At 40.1% G+C, this 27,211-nt stretch overlaps 3 protein-coding genes and 1 non-coding gene across 6 annotated transcripts; all 4 read left to right on the top strand.

Annotated features, from left to right (window-relative positions):
* The first annotated feature begins 69 nt into the window (after window positions 1–69).
* gars1 (glycyl-tRNA synthetase 1) lies at window positions 70–6,144 on the top strand. Its single transcript, XM_014969927.2, has 17 exons — window positions 70–377; window positions 732–833; window positions 1,264–1,366; window positions 1,775–1,916; window positions 2,373–2,461; window positions 2,652–2,728; window positions 2,815–2,960; window positions 3,040–3,189; window positions 3,493–3,655; window positions 3,752–3,916; window positions 4,000–4,107; window positions 4,199–4,344; window positions 4,417–4,502; window positions 4,583–4,692; window positions 5,053–5,146; window positions 5,240–5,430; window positions 5,687–6,144. Exons 1-17 carry the CDS (start codon window positions 120–122, stop codon window positions 5,810–5,812), a joined length of 2,256 nt encoding a protein of 751 aa, XP_014825413.2. The 5' UTR covers window positions 70–119; the 3' UTR covers window positions 5,813–6,144.
* Window positions 2,182–2,317, top strand: LOC148153398 (small nucleolar RNA SNORA84). Its single transcript, XR_015761738.1, has one exon. It is a non-coding gene; the product is annotated as a small nucleolar RNA SNORA84 (small nucleolar RNA).
* A 902-nt stretch (window positions 6,145–7,046) lies between the features above and the next one.
* On the top strand, window positions 7,047–15,651 carry hhatlb (hedgehog acyltransferase like, b). Of its 3 annotated transcripts, XM_014969936.2 has the most exons (13): window positions 7,047–7,220; window positions 8,392–8,472; window positions 9,706–9,832; window positions 10,926–10,987; window positions 11,053–11,166; window positions 11,418–11,612; window positions 11,687–11,896; window positions 12,955–13,126; window positions 13,244–13,388; window positions 13,465–13,500; window positions 13,574–13,775; window positions 13,856–13,997; window positions 15,079–15,651. In XM_014969936.2, exons 3-13 carry the CDS (start codon window positions 9,727–9,729, stop codon window positions 15,279–15,281), a joined length of 1,587 nt encoding a protein of 528 aa, XP_014825422.2. In that variant the 5' UTR covers window positions 7,047–7,220; window positions 8,392–8,472; window positions 9,706–9,726; the 3' UTR covers window positions 15,282–15,651. The 3 variants fall into 3 exon arrangements, with proteins under 3 accessions (XP_014825422.2, XP_014825419.2, XP_087857341.1); XM_014969933.2 differs by lacking the exon at window positions 8,392–8,472; XM_088001215.1 differs by lacking the exon at window positions 7,047–7,220 and having other exon boundaries at window positions 8,330–8,472.
* A 2,069-nt stretch (window positions 15,652–17,720) lies between these two features.
* On the top strand, window positions 17,721–21,876 carry klhl40b (kelch-like family member 40b). The gene is made up of 6 exons (XM_014969932.2): window positions 17,721–18,966; window positions 19,688–19,848; window positions 19,932–20,039; window positions 20,119–20,304; window positions 21,135–21,284; window positions 21,463–21,876. The coding sequence occupies exons 1-6, from the start codon at window positions 17,845–17,847 to the stop codon at window positions 21,572–21,574; spliced, it is 1,839 nt and encodes a 612-aa protein (XP_014825418.2). The 5' UTR covers window positions 17,721–17,844; the 3' UTR covers window positions 21,575–21,876.
* Window positions 21,877–27,211: the final 5,335 nt, after the last annotated feature.

Genomic DNA, 27,211 nt, shown 5'->3' with positions numbered 1-27,211 from the left:
GCATAGATTCCTTATTATTGGGTGTGATTTGTAGCGAAAGTGCCGAGCCCGTGCTATAGGCGGTGTTTACTTGTTTCCAGAGATTTCATCATTCTCTTGTGGTTGCAATTCACCGGTCCATGCTTCTTCTCCGCAGCACTACATCAGCTCTGCTGAGGACCACCACTGAGATTCCCTCCCTCCGTCCGCTATTCACGGCCCGCTTCGTCCGGCTGTCGCTCCGCCATCCGCCCGGAAGAAGGCCGTTTTCAGCGTCTGTCTCCCTGTGTAATAAGAAGCAGAGAAGCCTCTGGCTGCAGCTCAAGGAAGGACAAACCATGGGGGACGGCAACTTTGAGGAGATCCTCGCCCCTTTGAGGCAGGCAGTCAAAGAACAGGTACAGCTGATCTATTTGCTTTTATTCATTATTAGTTAACAGAACGGCCCCATACGGTTCAGTTTTAATAATAAAACACTTGTGTATATACCGCCTGATACAAGCTGTCAGTGCATAAGCAGCTACCGAAGCTAGCTGCTGCTAGCTGACAATCATGTGCTGTCTGCCACGTTGAGCCGCTTCTGCAGCTGCAGACAGTAGCCAGCTGAAGGGTGGGGTGCAGAAAGGAGGCTGATCTGTTGGTGCCACAACTCCACATCTATAATCGGCCTTTAGCTTTGTAAAACAGGCCCAAACTGGAGCCCAGTGGCGTCTGTAGCTGTCTCAGGGGTTTGCTCTGATTCTTTTCCTCAGGGGGACCTGGTGCGCAAAATGAAACAGGAAGGAGCTCCTGATGTGGATGTGACCAAAGCCGTGGCAGAATTGAAAGCAAGGAAGAGGACTTTAGAGGCCAAGGTAAATCACTTGTGATCGTCATCTGATTTTGATGAGAATGCACTCAACAGAATTACTCCATGTTCACAGACTCACCTTCAAATCTCGTGCAATCTGTTGCACAGTATGAATAGTTTTGGGCTTTTGAGTGTGCGTTCAGTAAACCAGGATGATCATCTCCACTTTGCTCAAATGTGAAATTATCGCCAGTTCACCACAACTGACATTCCAGAGACATTTCTTATAGAAACACCTACGATCCAAACAGTAGTTATTAAACAACCGTCTGATTTCTGCAACATGCTGCTTGATCTGATCTTACACTGATTCTACTTCAGGTTCACATACAAACTGTTTTGATCCATTTTGTTTTGTTAAGCAGTCTGGCTTGCATCCTAGTATTTGTACATGTGCAACACTCTGACATTAAAAGGTGGTGTAACGTTCACAGGAGCTGTCGCTGCAACCCAAAGATGATATTGTTGACAGAACCAAGATGGAGGACACCCTGAAGAGGCGGTTTTTCTATGATCAGGCCTTTGCCATCTATGGAGGTAACGTGTTACATAGCTACTAGTAGAATGGGCAATTGTGAGGTTTTTTTTTTAATCATTATTATAAGAATTGTAATTTATTGGGATGTAAACGCTTAAATGATATTTGCATGCGTTTCGTTCTTTTTCTTGAGATCTTTCTTTTAACTGATGCTGTCCTTCCTTTCGATACCTTTTGTCCTTCAGCTAGTGTCTGGCTTTTGCTGGTTTTTAAATCTAAGCTAGTCTGCAGAAATTCTTAGTGATGTTTGTATTTTTAAGTGAAGATAAAGAAACTAAAAATAGCGGGGAAAATTTGTCTGGAAATCTGTTAAATTTTCTAATTAGAAAATGTTAAAGAATTCGGTGAAATGGCTGGTCAGAAAAAGATTGTATGCGTGTTTCTGATTGGTAACCGTTGTTCGTCAGGTGTGAGCGGCCTGTATGACTTTGGCCCTGTTGGCTGTGCCCTGAAGAACAACATCCTGCAGGTGTGGAGGCAGCACTTCATCCAGGAGGAGCAGATCCTGGAGATCGATTGCACCATGCTGACTCCTGAGCCTGTGCTCAAGTAGGTGCACTGTTGCAGCGCTGGAGGCCTTGTTCATGCAACAGAAATGTTTTCGATTACTTCTGCACATCTGTCTGATTTATGTCTCTTACTAAGCTCAATTGAAGTGCAGACGTATCATCTTAAATTCGAACGTTTCGTCTCGTATTCCTTGATGTTATCTACTGAAAAATAGATAACATCAACATATTTTTTTTTTTTTTTTCTTTGACTAAAGTCAAAAAATGTTATTGTTTTGTATTCAATCATTGCCTCTGCTGAAGGCGCCTTGTGGTTCCTGGAGTCGGCTCCAAAGTGCCGAGCTGTAGGTTTTTATTGACGGGCGCATACGGACTTCTGCGATTTTATGCATGGAACCTGCAGCTACAGCAGCGCTCCATAGCCCGGTTGCAGATACACTCGACTTTGGTTTGAATTTGCTCCGTGAGGCTCATTCTTACTGTGTTTTTGTTCCAGGACTTCTGGACATGTGGAAAAGTTTGCAGACTACATGGTGAAAGATGTCAAAAATGGCGAATGCTTCAGGGCTGACCACCTTCTGAAAGGTAAAAAAAACAATACATAAAGTTAAGAGATGAGTTTTTTAACACTGAGCTCTTGAGTCATTAGGAATTAAAACTAATAGATTCTTCTTTTAATGGTTTACTGACTGCGCTTAACATTATTTTTTTTTAACCGGTCACTAACAGTTGTCTTTAATCATAACTTTACTGCTTTATATTTGTTCACCTGCAGCTCATCTCCAGAAGCTCATGTCTGATAAGAAATGTGCAGCTGAGAAAAAGGCAGAGATGGAGAGTGTCATCACTCAGGTCAGCTCCATCCACAAAATATATAATTTTCTCGGTGAGCAAATGATTTCTGACCAGATCATTAATGTTTTTAAAACCATTTTTAGTTGGACAACTACTCCCAACAAGAGCTGACGGACCTTTTTGTGAAATACAACGTCAAGTCTCCCACCACAGGAAATGAGCTCACCGCTCCAATCTCCTTCAACCTGATGTTTCAGACATCCATCGGACCAGGAGGGAATATGCCAGGGTGTGTTAAAGTATTTAAACTGTGGGGACAGTTTGTAATGTTTTTTTGTAAAATCTCTGAATATGACGTACATTTCCAGCTATCTGAGGCCTGAAACTGCTCAGGGAATCTTCCTCAACTTCAAGCGCCTCCTAGAGTTCAACCAGGGGAAACTTCCCTTTGCCGCTGCTCAGATCGGAAACTCCTTCAGGAACGAAATCTCTCCTCGCTCTGGACTCATTCGGGTTAGGTGAGCAATCCTCAGAATTCCTCTTTGGGGTTGTAGGATGGGGGGAAAAACATCAAGTCTGGAATTGGATTTAAGCATCTTTGCAGGTCTGGATAATGATGAAAGAAGACAACAAAAGTAAACATCTTAATTTCCAGGCAATTTTTAATGCACTCTTATTTAAAAGTTGCATTTATCTATCCATCTTAGGCCTAAGTCTGGATCTCTATGACATTTTAACATGGAAATGTCCTGTAACCCTGTTGGTTGTGCATTTGGATGGCGAGAATAAACTGGATTGTGCCTGCCGCCCTGTCTGTGCAGGGAGTTCACCATGGCTGAGATCGAGCACTTCGTGGACCCAAATGAGAAGGTCCATCCTAAATTCTCCAGCGTGGCAGACCTGGACATCATGTTGTACTCATCCAAAGCCCAGACAAGTGGCCAGTCAGCCCATATCATGAGGCTGGGAGACGCTGTGGAACAAGTAAGTATCTGTGATTCTCACCCAGTTGTAGAACCGTGGTATTGCTTGGAATCTAAAATGGGAAACTGATTTATTTATTTTTATCGTTTTCTTCAGGGAGTGATTAATAACTCTGTCCTGGGATATTTCATTGGGAGGATCTACCTCTACCTTACAAAAGTCGGTGTTGCCAAAGATAAGCTGCGTTTCCGACAGCACATGGACAACGAGATGGCTCACTACGCCTGTGACTGCTGGGATGCTGAAACCAAGACCTCCTATGTAAGTTCCAATACAGTGCAAACTTCAGACTAATGCATTTTTGTCTAGTTCTGCTGCTTAAAATTTCAGGGGGGGTTTTGTAGGGTTGGATTGAGATCGTGGGCTGCGCTGACCGGTCTTGTTACGATCTGAAGTGTCATGCAAGAGCCACAAAGGTCCCACTGGTTGCCGAGAAACCTCTGAAAGAGCCTATATCCTTTAAACTACGTGGCATCAAAGTCTGGAGAAGTGTTGGTGTTTTTCCTTGCCACAACGATCTATTTCCCTTTAACCTCTCTGCACAAAACCGTTAATGTCGTCCAGTTTGAGCCCAACAAAGGAGCTATTGGGAAGGCTTATAAAAAGGATGCCAAGTTGGCAATGGAATACCTGGCGGTGTGTGACGAATGCTTCATTGCAGAGCAGGAACAGCTGCTGAATGATAACGGGTTAGTGAATTTCTTAGGTTTACAGGACTGATAGTTTTCACATAGTTTCAATGATTTATTTCTGCTCTACAGAGAGTTCACAATCGAGACTGAAGGGAAGACCTTTACACTCACAAAGGACATGGTCGGAGTGAAGAGATTCCAGAAGACCTTGCATGGTGAGATTGACTTTTGAGGAATAAACAGGATTATTTACCCGCCATCAAACGTTATAGCTTGCGTTTCCCTTTAACTGCAGTGGAGGAAGTTGTTCCCAGTGTCATTGAGCCCTCCTTTGGCATCGGTAGAATCATGTACACCATCTTTGAACACACATTCCACATCAGAGAAGGCGATGAGCAGAGAACGGTAGGTTTAGTCAAGTTACCAGATTGGGTGAATTGTATAACACTTTAATTTCTGCAGTAGTTTTAAATACTGCTGTCAAACTACTGCAACAATCTAGTTGGTAAGCTTTTATTATTCTTGTTTTATGCATTTCACTATGGTTTGCAGTGGAGTTTATGGAATGGTTTGCTAAAACAGCATTTAAGTGAGTTTTTGGACTCTTGAAGCAGTTAAATACTTTCTTCAACCATGGATTTTTCAATGACTAATATTGTGTTTATTTTTTTAAACCTATATTTACATTTAAAAAGTATTTTGCCATGTGCTCTTTAAAGTCAGAGCCTTTTCTGTTCTTTGTGTCTATCACGTTTCTTTTTACAGTACTTTAGCTTCCCTGCGACTGTAGCTCCGTACAAATGTTCTGTCTTACCTCTGAGCCAAAACCAAGAGTTCATGCCTTTCGTGAAGGAGCTATGTAAGTGCCTTCCTAATATTTTTCATTTTCACCCTTAAAGAACTGATGTATTTCAGCACATTTACCCACCATTCCCATGTTCCCCCACATTAGCCGAGGCCATGACCAAAAACGGCGTGTCGCACAAGGTGGACGACTCTTCCGGATCCATCGGGAGGCGCTATGCTAGGACAGACGAGATCGGCGTGGCATTCGGCATCACCATTGACTTTGACACGGTGAACAAGACGCCTCACACGGCCACACTGAGGGACCGTGATTCAATGAGGCAGATCAGGGCTGAGGTATAGCAACCGCTCCCGTTTTTCTTTTCTGTCAACTTCAGCTTCAATTGGTTCTTAAAGCTAAAGCACCAATGGATAAACAGTTAGGGGTGGTTAGTTAGGTCATGTGGATTTATATAGTTCCACCTCCCCATTTTAAATTAGTTCATTTGAAAACTTTTTTGCAATTGCTCAAATTATCTTTGTCATATATACATATCCAACAAAATCATCATAGCTTTATCTATTGATACATTTCCCCCCCATTCCTCTTCAGGTTGACAAGTTGCCGGTTATTGTTCGCGATTTGGCCAACGGCACCCTGACCTGGGCAGAAGTGGAAAGCCAGTATCCCATCTTTGAAGGGCAGGAGACGAGTAAAAAGGACACGATTGAGGAGTAGAGCTCGCATTACCTTTGCAAGCAGCTCCGTAAATACTTCAGACTCAATGCAAACGCACCATCAAGAAGAATCCTGCAGTTATGTCGCAATGAGCCACACAGGTGGACCAATCCCACTTCAATCACTGAAATGTTGTTTGTCTAAGAGTCGAGGCAACTCCTGCACAGGACGTCGTCAGTGAACAACTTTGCATCCATGTTTGACAGTTTGTTCTTTCAAAAGGGAGAAAAATGTAATCAGGGTATCAGTGGAAGACTTCCACTGTTCAAGTTTTCAGCCAAAATGGATCGATATTTAACAAGTTGAAATAAAAGCAGCCAGCACTTCCTGGACACCTGTGGCTTAAGGGTTTTCTGTAAAGTTATTTAAAAGTTAGGAGTCATAAGTTTTAATGTTTGTTTCCCCAATAGAACTGTAAATATACAGTGAATTGAAACCAAGAAGGTCCCAGATTAATAAGAGCCGTTTATAAAATCAGTAGTTATATGAGATGTCTACAAGGCACATTGGAAATAAGATTTGACTTTGGTAAGATTTTTTTTTTTAAATACTGATACATCTAAAAATAAAATATAGGAAAGTCATGGTGTCACTCTATTCAGTTTAACTCCTGAGCCTAAACTGTCTTCAAGTCTGGGTCAGTAGGGTACAGAACAAAAATACACCGAATACAAATCTGCACAATGCTTTAGTGTACATGTCTGTGTGCTGATCGGTCACAGAAAATCCTAATAAAATATGTTAAAGTTTATGGAGGAAAAAATGAAAACTTTTGCAGCATTAAAACCACCAAACGTCGCTGGGTTGCATTTTGACGTTCTGTCACTAGTCGGCACTGCCTGCTGGTTAACATGCTGACAGTTTCTTTCAGAATCTGAGACATGCATATCGAGACTGAAACTCAAAGTTGCAGCAGCATTAAACCTTCCTAAAGCAGATTTGGCAGTGAGGGAAATGGGGGGGAAAACATATATTTTCATTTAATGCAATAACTATAGACGGTCTTGACAGTGTGCTCTGCTTCAGTTATGCTCCAGATGATTTTGGTGACCTTCTACATAAGTCTCTCATTTTGTATACATACAAGAAATGGAGAAGTGCTGAGTATCTGTTGCTCAGCTGACAAACCGTCTTGTATTATCACATGGCCTATAGTCTATTACACTGATTTAGAAGTCCTGTCCCGCCCCTGCCGTCAATGGTCAAAGTATAAATACATCATGTCACCTTTAACCAGCGGCAGCTCCCTCTCAGGGGGTCAGAGGGACCCACTGTCCACCCTGCGCTCTGTGGATGACCACCACACAACGTTCACATTTCTTTCTCTTCACGTTTTAACTCGAGTTTTCATCCATCTGTCCAAACGTGAACTTTGGTGGGGAAACCTCTTGGGACTGCTGCGTTCAAGGTCAGTATCACAACAGGTGCTGAGGACAAACTGAACTGTGTGACCGTGTGGCATTTGAACAGCAGGCTGTCTAACAAGACAATGTGGGGACTGAACTGGGGAGAGGGTTAACTTTACATTTACGTTTTGTGATACTGAAAATCAAAACTGAAAGTCCAGGTTAATACAAAGCGTTGCGAGTTCAGTGAGTCATTTTGCTGGAGTGCATGAATTAACTGTAGAGGAGTTGTCTGGTTAAAAATAGCAGACAGCTGCACTTTGTTGACACATTACACTCTCCCTATTGTGTTCAGTCCATGTTATCCTCTTGCTACTTTTAGAAAAAAAAAAACTCAATACATTTCTTGCATCTCTATGGCACACAATAAAACCCCTGCAGTTAATTTATTTGAGTAATTTCAAAGGACAAACAAAGCTTACATCGTTGATTTATGCTGTTGGCTTGCAGCTAACTAAATCCAAAATTTTGTTTGTTTTTTTTTCATATTACATAACTATATGAGCTTTAAAATCAGTAAACAATTCAAGAGGTTTCTCAACATGTCTGGAGACTAAAATCACGAGAACCCAATAAATACAGAGTCAGGTCAGCGTGTATAGGTGCTTGTTTAAAAACAAAAAGTGTCTCCAGGCACATCTAGAGAGCATGCACTCAGTACCAGGTCAGAGCTTCCTTTCTATTAATTACTGCATCAGTGCAGCTTGGAGGTGATCAGGAAGGTCAAGTTACTTTATTAGAAGCCTTCGGCCTTCAGCTCGCCTGCATTGTTGGGTCTGGTTTGGGATCTTCAAACCGAGGCCTCGATGTCTCCTGCCGCCTTTAGACGTGGCTCTGCTTCAAAACACCCGAGTTAAATAATGAAGTCGTCAGGACTCTGGAGATATTGAGAAGGTGATTCAGTCATTTGATTCAGGTGCGTTGGACCTTCGTTCCCACATTAGCCACAAATATCAGCCTATGGGGACAAACAGTTTTGCTTACAGAGTAAATTAAAAGCAGAATAAAACCGGTTTTTCCATTTGAACCTGCTTGAAAGTCCTTCCACTCTTGCGTGCTGGTCGGTCGTCACCGCGTGGAAAAACCTGAAAATCATGCAACTGGAATTCAACCCTGGTTATCACACCCTGCGTTTCCCTGTTGATTTACCCGAAAATGTCTTCTGTGAAATAGACGGCTTGAAGCACTGCGAAGTCGGGTGTGTTGGATCTGCCTTCCAACATTCCGAGGCAACCGGAACGCGCCAGGTTAAAGGTAAAACCGAAAGCAAGGCTTTGATCCGGTTTAATCCACTGCTGAGAAACGTGACGGCAGAACAACACATTCAGAGTTGAAGGGTGGCCGGGATGTGTTTAAACTGTTCTGGCACCGAAATGTGATTCATACATCAGACCTGTCAAAGCAAGAGGTTTTCATTTATAAACTCGCCACACTTGTACAGCTCAAACATATTTTAATTTTGGACAAAGAACAGATGTGCGTGTGAAAATAGTTTTAAGTTAGCCACTTTGGAGGACCTAAACTTCTGTCCCAACATTTCAGTCGTTTTTAAGTGCAGACTTTTACAAGGCCACTTGCCTTCTTTTTTCACATTTGAATTATTTAGAGTGAACTGCTTTGTATTGCTATTGCTGCCCTATAACCAAGGTGGACTTGAGCTTATGTGTGCAAACCAAAGGCTGCATGTTCTCCTTGAAGAGTTTCTGGTAGAGAGCCTCTTGGTTCCATCAATTAAGGCAGCTTGTCAGGTCCAGCAGTGGCAAAGCAGTCCCAGACCATCAAACTAACATGTTTGACTGTAAGATATTTCTTTTTTGTGAATTTGTCTTTTTTCTTTTTCTTTTAGTTTTTTTTTTTTTTTGCCAAATGTAATGCAATGCACACCTTTCATAAAGTTAAACTTTTGTTTTGCCAAGCCACAAAATACTTCCAGAAGTCAAATGTGAGATGGCCCTTTTGCGTTTTGTTTGATGTTAGCATGTATTCTCTATTTATGAATAATGGTTCCTCGAAAGGAGTCCCCAAACCTTAAAATGTATTCTTAATGTCTTCTAGACATTAAGAATACGTTCCTTTGTTTCTGTTTTTGTAATCGACCGGTATGGAGAAAAAACAAACAAAAAAAAAACACTGAAGTCATGATTAAATGGGGGTGCGATTATAGATCCACACGGGGCCATTTCGATTTGGATAGCATTTTTCTTTTAATGCATAAAATTAGCATTTGAAAACTGCTTTTTAAAATTTACTCAGGTAATCTTTCTCTACTACAGAAATTTGTTGACTGATCTGAAACATTTAGGTGAGGCATACAAGCTTGAAAACAGAAGAAATTGTTAAAAGCCCTGTAGTGACTTGTCAGGTCCTTTTGATTTTCAGTTTTGGCAACGGAGGGGAAACCCTGTGGTTCTATGTGTATCATTAAACGAGGTCATGTTTAAGCTAAATATGTAACACGCTGCATTGATTGTGATTTGTTCTCATTAGCCTCCAAAACTCATTGTCATCATGGGGATCAAAGCTGCACTTCCTAAGTATGAGATCTACTTCTACAACACCGTGCTGTGTCTGGCCATGTTCTGGGCAGCCAGCTGGATCTTTGAAGTGTCGAGCTGTAAGTACACTGATGAGCTCTTGTAACCCAACAGAAGACGGGATGGAATGAGAAGGATAACCTACGCTGACACACACAGTGGTTACAAGTGTCAAGATTGTGCATGTGGTCATTTAGTTTCACAAAAATGTAAAAACTCACCAGTATATTATTGGTGTTTGCTGGCACATATTTCTTTAATATTTCATTGGCACATCTTATTAATGACTATAACCTTTAAATGAAACTGGTGCTAGGTTTTATTTGCAAAGACATCAGACTACAAAAATATGGAAAGTGACACTTGTAGCTTTTTGAAAATGTGCTGAGGGGTAACAATCGGTATTATTTTCCACACAGCAGAATGCAATTTGCCATTCTTGCTCTTGTATAACTGGAGGCACATAGATACACCAATCAGTGCTAATTTCACATTATTTTAGTATTTAATTCTCACATATTATGAAATCAAATCTTTATATTTGCTTAAATGACATAAGCTGCTGCTGATTTATTTTTGCACGACTTAATGCTATGCTTAGTTTAAACGCATGCAATATAAACTAGCTGGACTCTTTACTTTTTTTTTCATCTTTGTTTTTGTTTTCCCTTTCAAAGAAAAGGGGAAAAAATTAGGCAAAAAGCCCAATACTGTTTAAAACATACTAAAGATAATATGGCAGGAAATCTATAATAAAGAACTTAAGAAATTGAGTAGTTTTAAACATATAAACAATTTCTTTTCCCAAAAACAATGCAAAAATAAGTCAATTTTAAATATGGGGAGAGTAACTTTACATATAAACAAAACAGAATCTGCAGTATACACGTATGTTAGTTTTTCAGTGTGAGGCTAAAACGTCAGAGCTATGCTGAGCATGCTCAGTAGATCGGGTGTCACTATTAATATCACAGAGGACAAAAAGAAAACTGTTCTGTGTTGAACCCTTTGTTTAAGTCTAATAAGAACACGTATAATTTCAAAACAACCGAAACATATTTTTCTCATGATAAACCATGTTCCGTGACATTGAATTATAAATTTGCAATTATTCATTATTTTGGCCACTAACATATTTTACTCTCACTCCCATCCTGCTGTCATGTTTTTCAGCCAATGTAAACAGAAAGACATTTAAGGCCAGTGTGAAACCAGGATACTTTGGGAGAAAAATGGTAAGTGTTGACGTGATATTTAACGCCATTGGAATATTATTAATTAATTGCGTTGCTCTCCACAGGACACTGCAGATTTTGAGTGGATGATGTGGTTTTCCACCTTCAGAGAGCACATCCTGTTCGCCCTTTCTGGTCACGTGCTCTTTGCCAAGATCTGCTCCATGCTGGCTCCTCAGGTTGCTAAACTTTACCATAAATCATATTTTATTTTTTTTTAAATCATTCTTAATCCGTTAGCATCTGCAGATCACAACTGCATGATCACTAAGAGGATAAGAAAACTGATGTCTTGACGTGATTTTAATTAGTTAATTTTATCCTGCATTTGTTGAGTTTTAAATAAGAAAAAGACGCAGAAAGTAGACATAAAATTTACTCCTTTTCTGCTATTGCAAATTAGCCTTTCTGTGTAATATGTCTCTTACAGTTCAGGTCCTTGGTTTACATGGTGTATGGTCTGCTGGCGGTATGGACCAGCATGGGTTGGACCTACGTCTCCCTCATGCTGTCCCACTGCATCCTGCTCTACAGCATCTCCTTGGTGAAAATACGCTGGCTCTGCTTCGTCACTGGTCTCTGCACCCTCGCCACGTTCAAGTGCGAACCTTTCGTGTCCTGGCAGGTGAAGCAGCTGGCAAACTCCGAGTCCCTCGTTTGATTATCGGTGTGCAGAATCACTGTACGTTTTCCGCACAGGCAGGTTTTGTGGAGGGAGACTTTGAGCTGCGGCATGTCCTCTTCTACGGAGGCTGCGGGTTCACGATCATGCGCTGCGTGAGTTTTGCTTTGGAAAACTGTGAACGGAAAGATGGGCACTACAGCGTCCTGGAGCTGCTCAAGTACAACTTTTACCTCCCTTTCTTCTACTTTGGACCCATCATGACCTTTGACAAATTTTATGTGCAAGTGAGTTTCTTTTAATTGACCACAGTCATTCAACTGTTTAAAGGTTTTAGGATTTCCTATTTCATGCACTAGGTGGCACTGGTTTCTTTTATTGTTTGTGTCCATGTTGCATATAAAAAAAAATTTTGTTCATGGTGAATATTATCTATTATATTTTCAGACTTTTACAGTGCCCTGCAAAGAGAATTGCAAAGCGTAAAAAATGGCCTCATGACTTTCTTATGTTTTTTTTTTTTTTAATAAAAATCAGAAAGCTTGACATTTTTCACTTGCACAACTAATGTCAACTGCATCCAACTACCTTCAGGAGTCAGAATCTAGTTCAGTTAATGGGTATTTTTCTCAAACCTACATAAAAGAACCACAGACAATGTATATGAGTTTTCAGACCAAGCTTTTGCAAAAGGAGACGACTCGGCAAACTGCTCCTCCAAGCCGTTCACTGAATGTCCTAAAGACCTTTGGTTACAGCTTGTCTTTTATTATCAAGCAAAAAGAGGGAGGATAGGTAAGGAAGACAGCAGAGACAAAATATTACTGCACACAGGCACTTTCTAAGGTAGGGAGTATTCCGGTTGATAAGAAGGCACCTGTAGAAACATAATTTAAGGTCTGGGAAACACACAGTTAACTGTTTCACATGAAGACGAACAGGCAGATGTGGCCTCCAGGTCAGTTTATTTACAGAAGGAAGAGAACACTTAAAATTGAAAATCACAATGATCTATAGACTGAATGTTGATTAACATTAGACTGAATATGAACTAAAGTAATAACAAAATGATAATACCAAAAAAATCTCTAACATCAGTGGTCCCACACCCTGGTCCTCAGAGCCCACTGTCCTACATGTTTTCGATGTTTCCCTGCTCCGGCAAAGCTGACTTAAAAGATTGCGTTACCTCCTTTGCATGCCTACAACTGCTGCAGAAATCACCTATTCATTTAAGCTGGGTGTGCAGCAGCTGGAAAACGCTTAAAACATGCAGGACAGTCGGACCTCTGATCTACAGTATTGTACAAGACCAGTTGTGTCATGTCTTTGCTGTCCTCTGCAGGCCAATAAGTCTGACCTGAACCGAAAAGAAAGGGAAATGTGGAACATCAGCCTGCAGGGTTTGATCCATTTGGGAGTCATCATCGTAGTGGATGTCCTCTTCCACTTCATGTACATCCTCACCATCCCCACTGACATAAAGCTCCTGAAACACCTCTCTGACTGGGCTTTGGGTATGTGCCACAGTATTTGTGCGATTGTTAAAGTTTTATCTACCATCATGGAGGGGAAGACATTTTTTTCCGCAAACCCAAAAATGCAACAAAACTAACATACCTGCACGTCTCCAGTGGGTCTGGCTTACGTCAACCTCGTCTACGATTGGATAAAAGCAGCCGTCATGTTCGGAGTCATCAACACAGTGTCCAGACTGGATCACCTGGACCCACCGAAACCACCAAAGTGCATCACTATGCTCTATGTGTTCTCTGAAACGTAAGCTCTGCATACAAAGCTCGCCTTCTTTTGGTTAAAATTGAAAACCGGTTGACTTTTTTTTCTTTTTTTGTAGGCATTTTGACAGAGGAATTAATGACTGGTTGTGCAAGTAAGATTTATTGAATATTCATTATATTAGTCCAGCTGAATGCAGGAGGTGCTGACGGTTTTTGTGTCCTCAGGTATGTTTATAATTACCTTGGTGGAAAGCATGAGAATGTGGCGGAGGAGCTGGTGGCTACGCTTTGCACCTATGGCGTCACCATCCTCTGGTTGGGCCCCTGCGAGGTCGTCCTGGTCTGGGCTTTCTTCAACTGTTTTGGTCTCAACTTGGAGCTGTGGACCGCTAAGGCCTTTTCCATGGAGCCATTTGCATCCTTTGAGGTTTGTTATTGCAGTTTTATTCTTCTGCTTTTGTTTGTTTGTTCTCAGATCTGAAGGTGTTCCTGTCTTTTCTTTGACAGGCTGCTATGTCAGAAGCAATGTCCCGCCGCATAAGGGCAATCTTCAACACGTTCAACTTTTGGTGCATTGTGCTGTTCAACCTTATGGCTCTGAACAGTTTGGATTTTGTCAAGTTGGTCACCAAGCGACTGCTTCTGAAAGGTGATTTCAGTTTTACTTGGAGATGCACTGACTTCAAACTGTCAATAGAGATTTTAGCTTATACCAATTTCTCTATAAAAGCTATAATTGACAGCATTCTAAAAATATTTTTTCCTACAAAATATGGCTACCCATTTTACAAATCTGGGACGATCCATGACAACCAGAGCCTGTAATTGTGTTGTGGTCCTTCCTGTTATCTGTGGAAGTTAACTCCGGGTCAGTTTGCAATTTTGATGGCACATCTGCAAGCTGAGTAAAAATACTTCCTAAGGCATATGGCTTTTGTTAATAACAGCAGAAATGTGTATTTTCAAGATTACAACTAAAGTATTAAGCATCGAAGGAGCAAAATAACCAACACTTTCTAAAGTCTTGCTCTCTTCTGCTAGCATAAATATGTGTCCATCAAGAGTCATAGTCGTCTATTTCCAGTATTCATTCGGTAAAAGATGAGCTGTTTCCTCTGTCTTAATTTCTGAATATCCCACTAACCCTAAAAGATGTCATTCTATGAGTCTTCTTCCAGCAATTATAACTTCAACACAGAAGAACGATACTGGTGTACCTGGTATGGTACATTCACAAATTTGATAAAATGTTTGATTTTTGAGTCAGACATTCTTGTCAAAGGCTGATTTGTCAGTGCTTGTTTACAGATGGATAAGACCTAAAACCACAAAATGGCAAAGGATCAAATTGACCGGCACTTTCTGACATCTTGCTCTTTGGTAGCAGTCTGAATAAACGGCTAATAAGCCTCCAAAGAATGAAAATGTTCCTTTTTAAAAAAAAAACTTCCTAAATCTGTGTTTCCGTCCGACTTTACTTTCAAAAACACCTGATTCCAAAACTTTGAGTTCAACAGTAACAACATCCATCATCAGTGCAATCTGGCATTTCTTAGCTATGTGTTCCCTGATGGACTTTCTGAGAGCCACTACCTGATCAGCGGTGGTTTAAGGACATTCAGGCCAAATTCAGTAACCAGCTCATTTCTTGGTGCAGCTCTTATTTTAGCAGCATAAAGATTTTTGTGATTTTTATACGGTTTTGAATTTATAACTTCTCCTTTCTCCAGGTTTCCCTATAACTACCATCATTGTCATGTTTGTGACCTACTGTCTAATTCAAGTGATCAAGGAGCGAGAGAGGAGACAGGCCCTCATCGACGACCCTGACCCACTTCCTCCTGCGGCCCCTCTTAATGCTGCCGCTGCCACCTGTCCACCCACTGCTGCTCCACAGGCAGCAGCTGATTCTAGCAAAGAAAAAGCAGAGTAGAAATTTGGCATTCAGCTAAAAGGTTCAGAGACTAACAGACCATCTAGTCGAGAATATTGAAAGCTTCATTATGTCCTAATTAGCTTTTATAAAATGAATTTTTAATGATACTAGGAAGTCACAGGCTGTAAATAAGATTGAGTATTTATATGGAAGGGGTTATTAATAGTTAGTGGAAAACATTAAGTCATATTTATTGTAACATATTGTACAGTCCTGGAGTTATAAACATTTACTGACTGAGAAAGCGCCGACTTCCCTGACACTCATAATTACTACTTTATGGAAAAACGTGGTATGTGACTATATGTCTACATGAAAAGATTTTTCTTGTAATGAGTACTAGTTAATAAAAATCTTTTTAATCCCACATGAGTGTTATACTTAAACCCTTGACGGAAACACTTCAACAAACATCCGATGCTTTTACTGGCCTTTAAAAAGTTGTTTCTTTAATAACAAAAAAGGATTTCTTTGAAAGAGGTTGTGTTTTTCAACATATGCTGCTGACATTCCCACCATCTTTTACTAGAATACGCTATAGCCTGAGCTGATTTTTGCACAAACGACCCTCACTTCTACTCAGGAAATCACATTGACTTTGAAATACCTTGTCGGTAAAGAAACTAGCCAGAGCAATAATCAGAGAAACGGCTGAGAGCTTCTGGGGGAGCAACAGATATCTACAGATCATGAAGAATATTTTCAACATGTATTTGTGCACCTCATGAAACTGAGTTATAAGGTAAAGCAGCAAAAAGGACCTTGACATTATAAGCACCCTGCTGCTGCACACCTGGCTTAAATTCAATGGTTGGTTAACGCGCTTCTGTAACAATTGGAGAAGAGAATACAATCAGATTGAATCAGCTATGCTGGAGTGCAGAAACATCAAATACATGCAGGACGGTTGATGCCAAGGACCAGAGGGACTACAAAAAACCTTCTGTAGTCACCATTTAGCCAGAAGACGTGTAGAGGATCCAGCAAAAATGTGTATGAAGGTGCTCGGGTGAGATGAGGGCAAAATCAAATGTTTTGACCTATGCAAAACACAAACTTGCTGGAAGCTTTAAGAGAGTTGAGACTGGGGCAAAGGTTCATCGTCCAGCAGGATAGTATGTTTCATATAAATGAAATGGTAAGTAGCATGTACTTGCAAAGTGCTTTCTAAAGTCTAGAGGACCCCAAAGCACCCAGCATAGTGAAAGCTACTGCATTGCAGCCACAGCTGCCCTGTAGCAGTCTGGCAGAAGTAAAACGTTCTGTGACCACCACCAGCAGGCAAAGTGAGTGAAGTGTCTTGGACATAGAGACGGACAAAGCGGGGCCTCAAACCAGCAATACCCAGTGGTTATGTGACGAACTCCTATACTGCCATCGCCACCAACTCCAAAGAAATGGCTAAATGAAACACACACATAGGTAAAGATTGAGACTGGGACAGGGGTTCTAGAACATAAACCAAAAATGGGCTAGCAGTATAAAAAAAATAGCATTTGATTTTAAAAAGGTTCTACCATAAACACTTAAGTGGATTCACACAGTGAATTATTTTTTGAGGTGATAACAGATGCCATGAGCGGCTTCTTAAAACGATGTATACTCTTCCTGTGACTTTCCGGATAACTAAAACCAACAAAAATCACAAGTCTCTCCAGGATTTTAGGGAAGAGAGAATTGAGATGAATTGGAGCACCCAGAATGACTGGTACCGCTTGTGCAAATCTGTTGGGACTGTGTAAAATCTGGGTTTTGAGTGATTTCACTCTTTGAGGCCACCGGCCCACCACGATTGGTTCCAGCCCCATTTGGGTACCTCATAGGTAGTGCACTCTCACTCGAGATCAAGAACCATCTTGGGCAACAGGGACTATCTTAATGGTTGGTATATGGGTCGTTTCACTTGTTCAGGTTCCGGTTTCAGCATCATTAAAGATGAACATACAGAACATTTCGTTTGCTGGACTCGTTTTACAACATTTAATTTGTCAAGGGATCAGCTTTGGACCGAAGACGTCAAGAGTTCTGAATTGGGACGCCTCTTTAGAAGGTACCTTTCCTCCCCTTAAATTGTTGTTCTTGGCAAATTAAACCCAGCCTTGAATTTCAACCACAGTTGAGATAGTTGGGATAACATTCAACTTCAATGACGACATGGCTAGGTTGAATTGGTCACAGAGGCCTCGCGAAGTATCACAGTTTGCTATATTGGAAATTCTTCCAGTGAGATATGCTTCAGCTGTTTGAGAGTGGGCGGATTATCCAGGGGAGCGGGTGAGTGGGAGGCAAGAAAGCCGGACAGAGGCAGGGTTATAGCATTTCCAGCAATGTTCCAGAATAAAGCCCCCATAGCTCTAAAGCAAGCAAGCACTCTAAAAATAACCCTCCAGTTGGAGCTCAGTTGAAGGGTCATGACAGCTGAGAAAGCGGGCCGTCCCAGGATTCAGCCGGTGAGCAGGGTCGCCGTTCATGTAAAGCCACTCCAGACTAGAAAGCCAAATTCTCTGCAATAAAGAGGATCCGATTCTACTTTATCCGTATCATCTTAAAGACTTCTCAGATGGCTGTGCCTATAAATCCCATGGATGAGCCCAGGTTGTACCAGCAGACTCTCCTCCAGGATGGCCTGTATGATTTGCTGGAGAACGACAAGCTGGTGGACTGCGTCCTGAAGATCAAAGACAAGGAGTTCCCTTGTCACCGGCTGGTGCTGTGTGCCTGCAGCTCATACTTCCGGTCCATCTTTTTGTCTGACCTGGATGAAAGCAAAAAGAGAGAAATTGTGCTGGAGGACGTCGAGCCCGGTGTCATCGGTCTGATCCTCAAGTACCTGTACACCTCGAAGATCAACGTCACAGAGCAGAACGTCCAGGACATCTTTGCCGTTGCCAACATGTACCAGATTCCTTCCATTTTCACTGTTTGCGTGTCTTTCTTGCAAAAGCGCCTCAGCCTCAGCAATTGCCTGGCCATCTTCAGGCTCGGTTTGATGCTGGACTGTCCCAGGCTGGCCGTCTCCGCCCGGAACTATGCCTGTGAGCGTTTCCAGCTCATCTCCAAAGACGAAGACTTCCTCCAGCTTAACGCAACCGAGGTGGCAGCCATTTTGGCGAATGACAATTTGAACGTGGAGACAGAGGAGGTTGTTTTTGAGGCTCTGATGCGATGGGTGTGCCGGGACACTGAGAGCAGAGAGAAGGAACTCCCCGATTTGCTGGACTGTGTTCGTCTGCGTCTCGTCACGGACGATTACCTGAAAGAAAAGGTGGAGAAACACCAACTCATCTCTGCTAATCCAGAGCTTCAGCAGAAGCTGAAGCTGGTCAAGGATGCTCGAGGGGGGAAAATGCCAGAGATTAAAAAGAGCAAAACGGAAGATGGAGGGGCAGCGAAAGATGGAGAAACTGAAGACAAAGAGGACGAAGAAAATCTTCTACCGGCTATTCTAAATGATAACCTGCGATTTGGGATGTTTGTCAAGGACCTAATACTGATGGTGAACGACACCGGCGCCGTGGGGTACGACCCGTCAGGCAACGACTGCTTCATGGCGTCGGTTTCCACGCAGGTTCCCAAGAACCACGTCAGCCTGGTCACCAAGGAGAACCAGATCTTTGTGATTGGAGGGTTATTTGTTGATGAAGAGAACAAGGAGGACCCTCTGTGCTCCTACTTCCTGCAGGTATGAAAGCTGTTCTAAAAGGACATTATAAAGTTACATCTGGAATCTGATTAATTTGAGGGGGGAAAAAAACTATTACAAAAAAACATTTTGAATCTTACTTTTAAATGATGTCATTATAAAATTATGAAGGTTCACCGTAAAGTTGAGACCAGATATTAACATACACAATATAAAAAGACAGTCTGAGATTAGTTAGGATTACTAAAGTTATTTCTATTCTTTAGGAAAACAATCAGAGCTTTATTACTTTCTTCAAGCTTGTTTACAGTTCACACCTTTAGTAGCTCCTGGTCAAATCACTCCTTTTTATCTACCAATTATCTATTTCTATTTTGTACCAGTAAACAAATTCTTTCATGCCTATCCATTTAAACCATTAGTTCACTGTTCTTTGCAGCTAAGTATTTTCATGAGTTATGGAAAAAGAAATAGCTATAAAAATCCCCAAATCCCATGTATAATTTAACTTTTTTATTTTCTAAGAATTTTGTATTAAATCCAATTTTTATTTTATTTCTGATGTGTGTTTGAGGAATATGATTCATGAAATATGGAGGTCCAGATAGTGGATGTTATTTACTAGAGTCGCATAAGAGTAGAGAAAGTTGATTACAAAATGATCAAAAGGAAAGGAAATGTATAAGGTGGCCAAGAAGCAAAACAACCAGCCTCTACCTTTAACTGCAGAGCTAATTTGTAAATATTTCTGTGACCACAGTATGATCCCGTTAGTACCGACTGGCTCGGGATGCCTCCCCTCCCGACTCCGAGGTTCTTGTTTGGGATGGCCGAAGGTGAGAACTCCATCTTCGTTCTGGGAGGGAAGGAACTGAAAGACAAGGAGGGCACACTGGATACAGTTTTGGTCTATGACAGGCAGTAAGTTGCAATTAAAAGAATTTCTTGTTGTGATCTTTCAAAACAACCTGTTTTCACTTGCTTCTGTGATTCATTATTCACAGATCGTTCAAATGGGGTGAGTCCGAGTCAATTCCTTACCCGGTTTATGGACATTCAACCGTATCACACCAAGATGTCGTGTATGTGATAGGAGGGAAGGGAGACAACAAGTGAGTATACGTTCCAGTCGGCATGTTACAATCACACCATATCAAAGTAACACAGGAAACCTGTCATATGTTAAAAAAGGAACTGTCTGAAGAGGATGTGTTCATACGATGTCAAGAGGTTCGAATGGAAAGAGCTCGCCCCAATGAAGACGGCACGCTCCTTATTCGGAGCCACTCTTCATCAAGACAAAATATATGTAGCGGGAGGAGTGACCGACGACGGCCTGACTGACACAGTGGAGGTGTACGACATCGCTACCAACACGTGAGTTCTGCACCGAGTCCAAAAGCCAACTAAGAAACTGCTGGAGAACCTTAAACAGACAATTTATGATTAAAATATAAAACATTGTTGACAGCTGCTGCTGCCATGGGTGGCAGAACCAATTATTAGCTTTAGGGATCAACTACATCATGGCCAGATTGGTTTGGACAACTCCTTCCTCCTTCCTCCAGTCATTATTTAAAACCTGTTTTTTTTATTATTTCTTCAGGTTGCAATTCAGATGTTTAAAATAGGCCTTGTTATCTGGTTCACTGGTTCATTTTCAGCAGACTAATAAAGCCCTATTTCTCTTTAAAACATATAAAATATCTGTTTATAAAATATGTTGAATTAAATTTAGCTTAAAGATAAGACAAAATGACTAATATTAACATGTGCATGTTGGTTTAGCAGGGGTCCTTATGGTAAATGGCCTACACTTGTACAGCTCGCGCCTTATCAAGTCTGAGGACTCTAAAGTGATTTACGCAGTCATTTATCCATTCACACATTCACTCAATCATTTATATAGAGACAAAAAAAAACATTTTTATCATTGGCTTGAAATTAGTTGTAAAATATTTTGTATAAAAACTTTTAGCAGTTTTAATGGGGACCACCTTAAGTACATATTTCTGTATGAAATGCAGCAGATGTGATTCGATTTAAACTGACTATTTTCACCAAAAACAAAGGGGACATTTTTTTTTAATAAAGCTTCTAAGTCAGTTTAATCTAAAACAACTTCATCACAGCTGTTATTTTTATTTCTTAAACAGCCATTTTAACTGTGAGTTTATTTATGTATGCCGGCTATTTTCATATTGCAGGTGGTCAGATTTCGAGCCATTTCCTCAGGAGCGAAGCTCTCCAAGTCTTGTATCTTTGGCTGGTTCTCTCTACGCCGTGGGAGGTTTTGCCATGATGCCTTTAGAAGACAGTGATGAAATCCTTCCCAAAGAGACGAATGACATTTGGAGGTGCAACTTCTCTCAATATATAATTCTTTAAATTCTTCTGTCCTGCAAAAATAATTGAGAATTGCCCTTAAATTAAATCTGGAAACTGAGACGAGCTCAGAACCAGAAGTATGGTTCTCTGTTTAGCAATTAAGGATGTCACTCAAGCCAACTTGACTCTTCTATTAAACCTTCGCAGGTATAATGAGACGGAGGGGAAGTGGAACGGGATTCTCAGAGAAATTCAGTATGCCTCTGGGGCCACAGTACTGGGGGTCCGCTTGAACACCCTGCGTCTCACCAAGATGTGAAGCTCTCCACAGTTCCTGAATTGCAATGGAAATTGACTTGGAAATAATTGCACCGTTTTTACACTTTTCCGGGACACACTCATTTTCAAAGACATTAGGATTTAATGAAAGATTAGTAGTAACATGTTCACTTGATTTTTCCACACAGAGTTTCTAACCAGCACTGTGGTATAATAATGATTTTTTTCCCCCTGCAATTAAATTTTTGTATGCGTTTTTGCAAGTAATGGACAGTGATTTGAACATTTATATCAGAAGAATCTATATTGTTTCACTGAACTGAATAAAAATGATACAACCAAGCTAAAGCCTTCCTTGACACATATGTTTACTGCCCAACAGAGGGCAGCAAAGTCAAAATCCCTGCTTCTTTCAACAAGAAATACAACACAATGCACAAACAGACGAGTATGCATAAGAACAAACACAAGACATGCAGATATTCAATAATATCTATATTGTTTAATATTGAAATGATTTCATAATGCTCTACTGTGTTACAGACAGTTAACACTTGTCAATATTACAATAAAGGAACAACAACAAAAAAATACAGCCTACTGTCTTTAGCACCTCTAGACTCTAATGTCCTTGTACTGTTTTTGTGTTATTATAGCTGAATGGGACAACTACTGTCTACACATGGGTTGTGAATACCAGAATCACCCAATGCATATTGTACTGTTAACATTATAGAGCAGAGAATCACCAATTAATAATACATTTCATGATTTCTCAATGCTGTGGTAGCAATAAGTAGTGGAAATACACTTGAAGGTATATATATAGATTTAAATATGGTGGTATTGGCTGAGGGGCAATGAGGGGTTTGGATGAGATATACAATCTTAAAGCAGCTAATCAAAGGTTCTCATATAAAAAAAAAAAAAAAAAGAAAAACTAAAAAATTGTAGTTGCCAAAGGAGCTCCAAAGCTGACAAAACTAAATCTCTTCTCTTTTTGTACATGATCCCCAAAATCATGCCGCTATGCATTTTGATTTTGATCAGGCCTGTTAGAAAGTATGAAAGTGTCTCATCTTGTCCTCACTGATTAATGACAAAACATGAAAGTATAAAAAGCTATTAAAATATTACAACTGCTGCAGCGCTAACATTAGCACTGCTGGCAACATTTCAGCTAAGAAGCCAATGAACAAAATTAGCATTTACCACTGCTGACATTCAGGAGTGTTTGGCTAGATTTAAGTGCACAGTCACATTAAAACTAAGGCTTTGTTTTCGTTATATCGCTTTTTACCTCATTTTAGCTTTTTTTCTACCAATCATTAGGAAATTACAACAGAAATTACATGCATTATTATTAGCAAATTTTTATTGTGATTCTAAATGATGTCAAATCGAATTTATTAGCATATTTTTTCCCCTTTTAATCTACATATCATGTAGTATTAAAGTCATTTTAATATGTATAATTTTGCCTCTTCACTGATTTAATTCTAAATATATTTTATTATAATAGAAGTCATTCTTCTACTATAATTGAATAGTATAATTTTAATTATAATACAAGACTAATTTCTATATTATACATAGTATATAAGAACTGTAAATATGATAGGTTAAGGCAGACAAAAAGGTTGAAAGACAAATACCAACAGCAAACGTAGAAATTATTACGTTTGTGTAATCTCTTTCTTAATTCAATAGCCAACTCGGTTTAGTCAGTTTTGAGGCTCCAGATATTTGAACAAATATAGAGAAAACAGTCATTTAAAAAACTAACAAAAAATGTGCATAAACACAGAAAAAAGATGAGCAAACAGACCACAATAAACCACTAGATTCTTTCATACAATACTTTTTCTTCAACATCCAACAAGAGTTTTCGTAATGACTTTAGACGCGGCCCTTTTCTAAGCAAGGCCACAAAATCAAATAGTTTTTGGACACATTTTTTTTTTTTAGCAGCTGACCCAGGCACTGGTCATTTTCCCCTTTCTCTGTTTAGTAGTTTTGATCGTTCATTCACATTTTTCTGGGTAACATGTTATCTCTGCCATGAGATGCTTCATACCAACCATGTGCATTTATATCATATGGGGTGATATTTTGTTCCTGTATTAAATTTGGTAACATTTTCTAAATTCTTCCTACGGTCTTATGTAAGAAGAAGCCATTTTATGACTTTACTCGGAAAAATATCCATAATTAATAGGTTAATTATAATTATTTGTGGTCTTTTTTTTCCATATTTTATTGGCATTACCATGTTTACAGGCAGAAAACAGGAAATCATACAAAATGGAGGAATAAATCAGTGGATGGGGGAAATGACCCACAGCTGCAAAATCCAAAACACACAAAAATAAAAAAAATCCCATTTCATGGGTAGCTTTAACACAAAACAAGACACATTCCCTCCAAAAACACATTTATAATGTGCCTCCTTTCCTCTTCATCCCAGCATTCACCCCAAAATAAATGGAAGCAAAAGCCCTCAATTCTGAAGAAGGATGCAACAGTTGCATAATTTCCCTAAACATTTTTGGCATTTGTGTTTACTTTTAATGCTCTTGTGAGAGAAATGTCAAAAGTAAACTGCAACAGCACCAAGTTCGATGATGCATTTATGTCACAGGTTGTGTTGAGCTAATGATGAACCACTAAAGAGAACAAACAGTAAAAGAGCCAGAAGTATTTCTTTGATTTCTTTTCCATATTTGATGGCTCTGGGGAAGGGGTCTCCAACTCTAGTACTTGAGATCGACCATCCTGTATTTTTTAGATGCAACCCTGCTCGAGCACCTGCATCAAATTCTTAAATTACCTCTTAAGCATGCCATCACATTTGGCAATGACCTGGTAATGAGCCATTAATTTGATTCAAGTGTGTTGGACAAAGGTTGAATCTAAAACCAGCAGAACAGTAGATCTCTAGGGTAATATACGAGCCAGCAAAATCTTCAAATTTCAGAGTTCTTCCTCACTTTTTTTTTTTTTTTTTTTACATTGTGGATTAATACAGAAAACATCCAAATTATGAAGGAAAAACTGGTTTACAGTGTGAACCATGCATATAGAAGTCAACCCTTGGATAAAGGCAACTATTGGTCTTCCATTCCTCACAGGGATTCCTTTTGAGAACAAGTTTCATCAGCGTTTGGTGGTCTTTGCAACGATACTCGACATTTTTCGGATTTTCTGATGTTGACGTCTTCAAGTAACAATGGACAATACTTTCCCTTTACTTAGTTGAGTGATTTCTGATGTAACGGATTAAAACCAGTTCAGGAGAAAACCTAACGAATTGAGAAATTGCACTGTGGAATAAATGTAATCAAAGCGAAAGGTGATAACTTTAAAAAAAAAAATCTAGAATATGAAACATTTTTCGTTTTCCTTCATACTTTGGATATCTTCAGCATAAGTTACAAGTAGGGAATAAGGGACAGATAGAATTGCTTAAATGAGACAGTCCAGCACATAACAGCAGGGTGCAAGATGCTGGCAGGGAAAGCGTACATGGAACGACATAACCAAGTGGAGGGCATAGTGTACAGAAACATCTGTGCAGAATATGGACTGGAAGCCCCGAGATCAAAGTGGGGAACACCCCCAAAGGTGGTGGAGAATGACCGAGCTAAGATCCTGTGGGACTTCCAGATCCAGACACACAAGATGGTAATGGCGAACCAACCGGATACAAGAAACTGGAGAAATACCAGGGCCTCAGAGAGGAACTGGAGAAGGCCTGGAAGGTGAAGACCACAGTGGTGCCTGTGGCCCTAGGGGCAGTCACCCCCCAACTGGAGCAGTGGCTCAAACAGATCCCAGGAACAACATCAGACATCTCAGTCCAGAAATGTGCAGTTCTAGGCACAGCCAAGATACTGCGCAGAACCCTCAAGCTCCCAGGCCTCTGGTAGAGGACCCGAGCTCAGAGGATGAAAGAGAGAGACCACCCGCGGAGGGTGAGAAGGGAATTTTTTTTTTTTTTAAGACATTTTAGCCTTTCTCCACAGTTTTCCCCAACACATTTTCCAATGAGGCCATAAAACTGCTGTCACATTATGTCATTCACTTCCAACATGAAAGATAGAATGCAGTTTGATGGATTTATATTATTTCAAGAGGTTTTTAATTAGTCCAATCTCATTTCTTGATCCCATTCCAAGTAAGTATTGTGGGATGTACTTCAAAACCAGTTTTGTTAAAATTCTGTGTCTGAGGAACCTGCCAAGGACACATTTAATTCAAGAAGAATTTTTCTTATTTCCTATAATCTTTTGGTATAAAGACACACATGTGCACTGTATCGGCTTTTTTATGTGGAATAAGTGCTACTACGTCAGCTTTAAAACTCTATGGAGCTGAAGAAGAAAATAATAAAGTGCTGTTAGAATTAATATAATTCCCATTACTCAATTAGGCAACTTACATAAAAATAAACTCATGTTTAGGCTGTTTTTTTTTTTATCTTAAGGTAAATTGCATCAGGTTATTTTTCCTTAATAATAAAAATAAACTAACCAACCATCTTAACTGAACTGAACTCTTCTTACTTTTTACCTTATTGGATGGCAACATCACGAGGCTAAACGAGTGTTTAGCCTCGTCTGAAACACTTCAACATGTAACATACAATTTTATGTGACTTTTGAGACTTTAATACCCATTCGTGTCAATTTATCCTTTGTGCCTTTAGAAATCAAAATGATCTACACTTAAAAAAAAACTGCGAAGGATGTATGAATTTCCATCTTTACAAATTTCTGCAACTTGTTTTCACCCTGTGTCTGCATACATGCCCCCTTCGTTGGCAAAGTGTGGCAAAGGAATTCAAAGTGCATAAATCAGTAGTGTTCATCACAATTTATCTGTCAGCTGTAGTTACTATGCTTAACACAAAAAAAGTGGAAATCCCACCATTTGTAAGGCAAACAGACAAACAGTATGTCAGTGATGACTCTTGCGATAGATGGCGCGTCTATAGCAGAAACGAAAGAATGTTCTCAGCTTTCAGAAGATCTTAGTAAAGTCTGCAGACAGATTGTGATGTAATAAACAGCAACAACAGAGAAGCAGTACTTAACAGTCAGTGGCCACAAAACGCTGCTCCACATTTGTATAAACTCCAAATATTTTTTCACATTTTGTCATGTTACAACCAAAAACCTCAATACCTTTAATTTGATTTTATGTCACAGTGCGCTGTGTGTATTTGCAATCTGACCCCTTGGTTCTGAAACCTCTAGATAAAATCCAGTTCAACCAGTTTTACCTTTTAAGAAAAGCTTTTCTGTGACTAAAGTATTAATCAGAGAAGACACCCATGGTAACCATGGTGAAGCTGCAGAGATCAACAGCTCAGCTTGAGGAATCTATTGACAGTACTAGTCATGCACTTCGTCAGTTGGATAAGAAGAAAAAAAAAGAAACATTGTTGAAAGAAAGCCATAAACAGTTCAGTTTGCAACTTGTCACATGCCAGGAAGGCAGTGAGCATGAAGGAAGCTGCTCGAGTCAGTTGTGACTGAATTTGAACTTTTTGGCTTGCATGTCGACCTATTACCAAAGTAAAATCCTATTTAAATACAAAAAGTTTGTGGTTGTAACATGACAAAATGGACTATGGATACTTTTACAAGACACTGCATATATTAAGATGTATAAC

The sequence above is a fragment of the Poecilia mexicana genome, unplaced genomic scaffold, assembly GCF_051168715.1.
Source record: "Poecilia mexicana isolate PSO_F unplaced genomic scaffold, ASM5116871v1 scaffold_20, whole genome shotgun sequence".
Taxonomy (NCBI): Eukaryota; Metazoa; Chordata; class Actinopteri; order Cyprinodontiformes; family Poeciliidae; genus Poecilia; species Poecilia mexicana.
Note: the sequence above shows the minus strand (reverse complement) of the source record. Positions and strands in the feature narration are given on the sequence as shown.

Coding starts and splice junctions, on each gene's coding strand:
- klhl40b (XM_014969932.2), top strand. CDS start 17,845: ATGGCTGTGCCTATAAATCCCATGGATGAGCCCAGGTTGTACCAGCAG. Junction 20,040..20,118: donor GGAGGGAAGGGAGACAACAA/GTGAGTATACGT, acceptor ATGTTAAAAAAG/GAACTGTCTGAAGAGGATGT. Junction 21,285..21,462: donor GAGACGAATGACATTTGGAG/GTGCAACTTCTC, acceptor AAACCTTCGCAG/GTATAATGAGACGGAGGGGA.
- hhatlb (XM_014969933.2), top strand. CDS start 9,727: ATGGGGATCAAAGCTGCACTTCCTAAGTATGAGATCTACTTCTACAAC. Junction 11,167..11,417: donor GCTCCATGCTGGCTCCTCAG/GTTGCTAAACTT, acceptor TGTCTCTTACAG/TTCAGGTCCTTGGTTTACAT. Junction 13,998..15,078: donor CAAGCGACTGCTTCTGAAAG/GTGATTTCAGTT, acceptor TCCTTTCTCCAG/GTTTCCCTATAACTACCATC.
- gars1 (XM_014969927.2), top strand. CDS start 120: ATGCTTCTTCTCCGCAGCACTACATCAGCTCTGCTGAGGACCACCACT. Junction 378..731: donor GGCAGGCAGTCAAAGAACAG/GTACAGCTGATC, acceptor TCTTTTCCTCAG/GGGGACCTGGTGCGCAAAAT. Junction 834..1,263: donor AGAGGACTTTAGAGGCCAAG/GTAAATCACTTG, acceptor TAACGTTCACAG/GAGCTGTCGCTGCAACCCAA.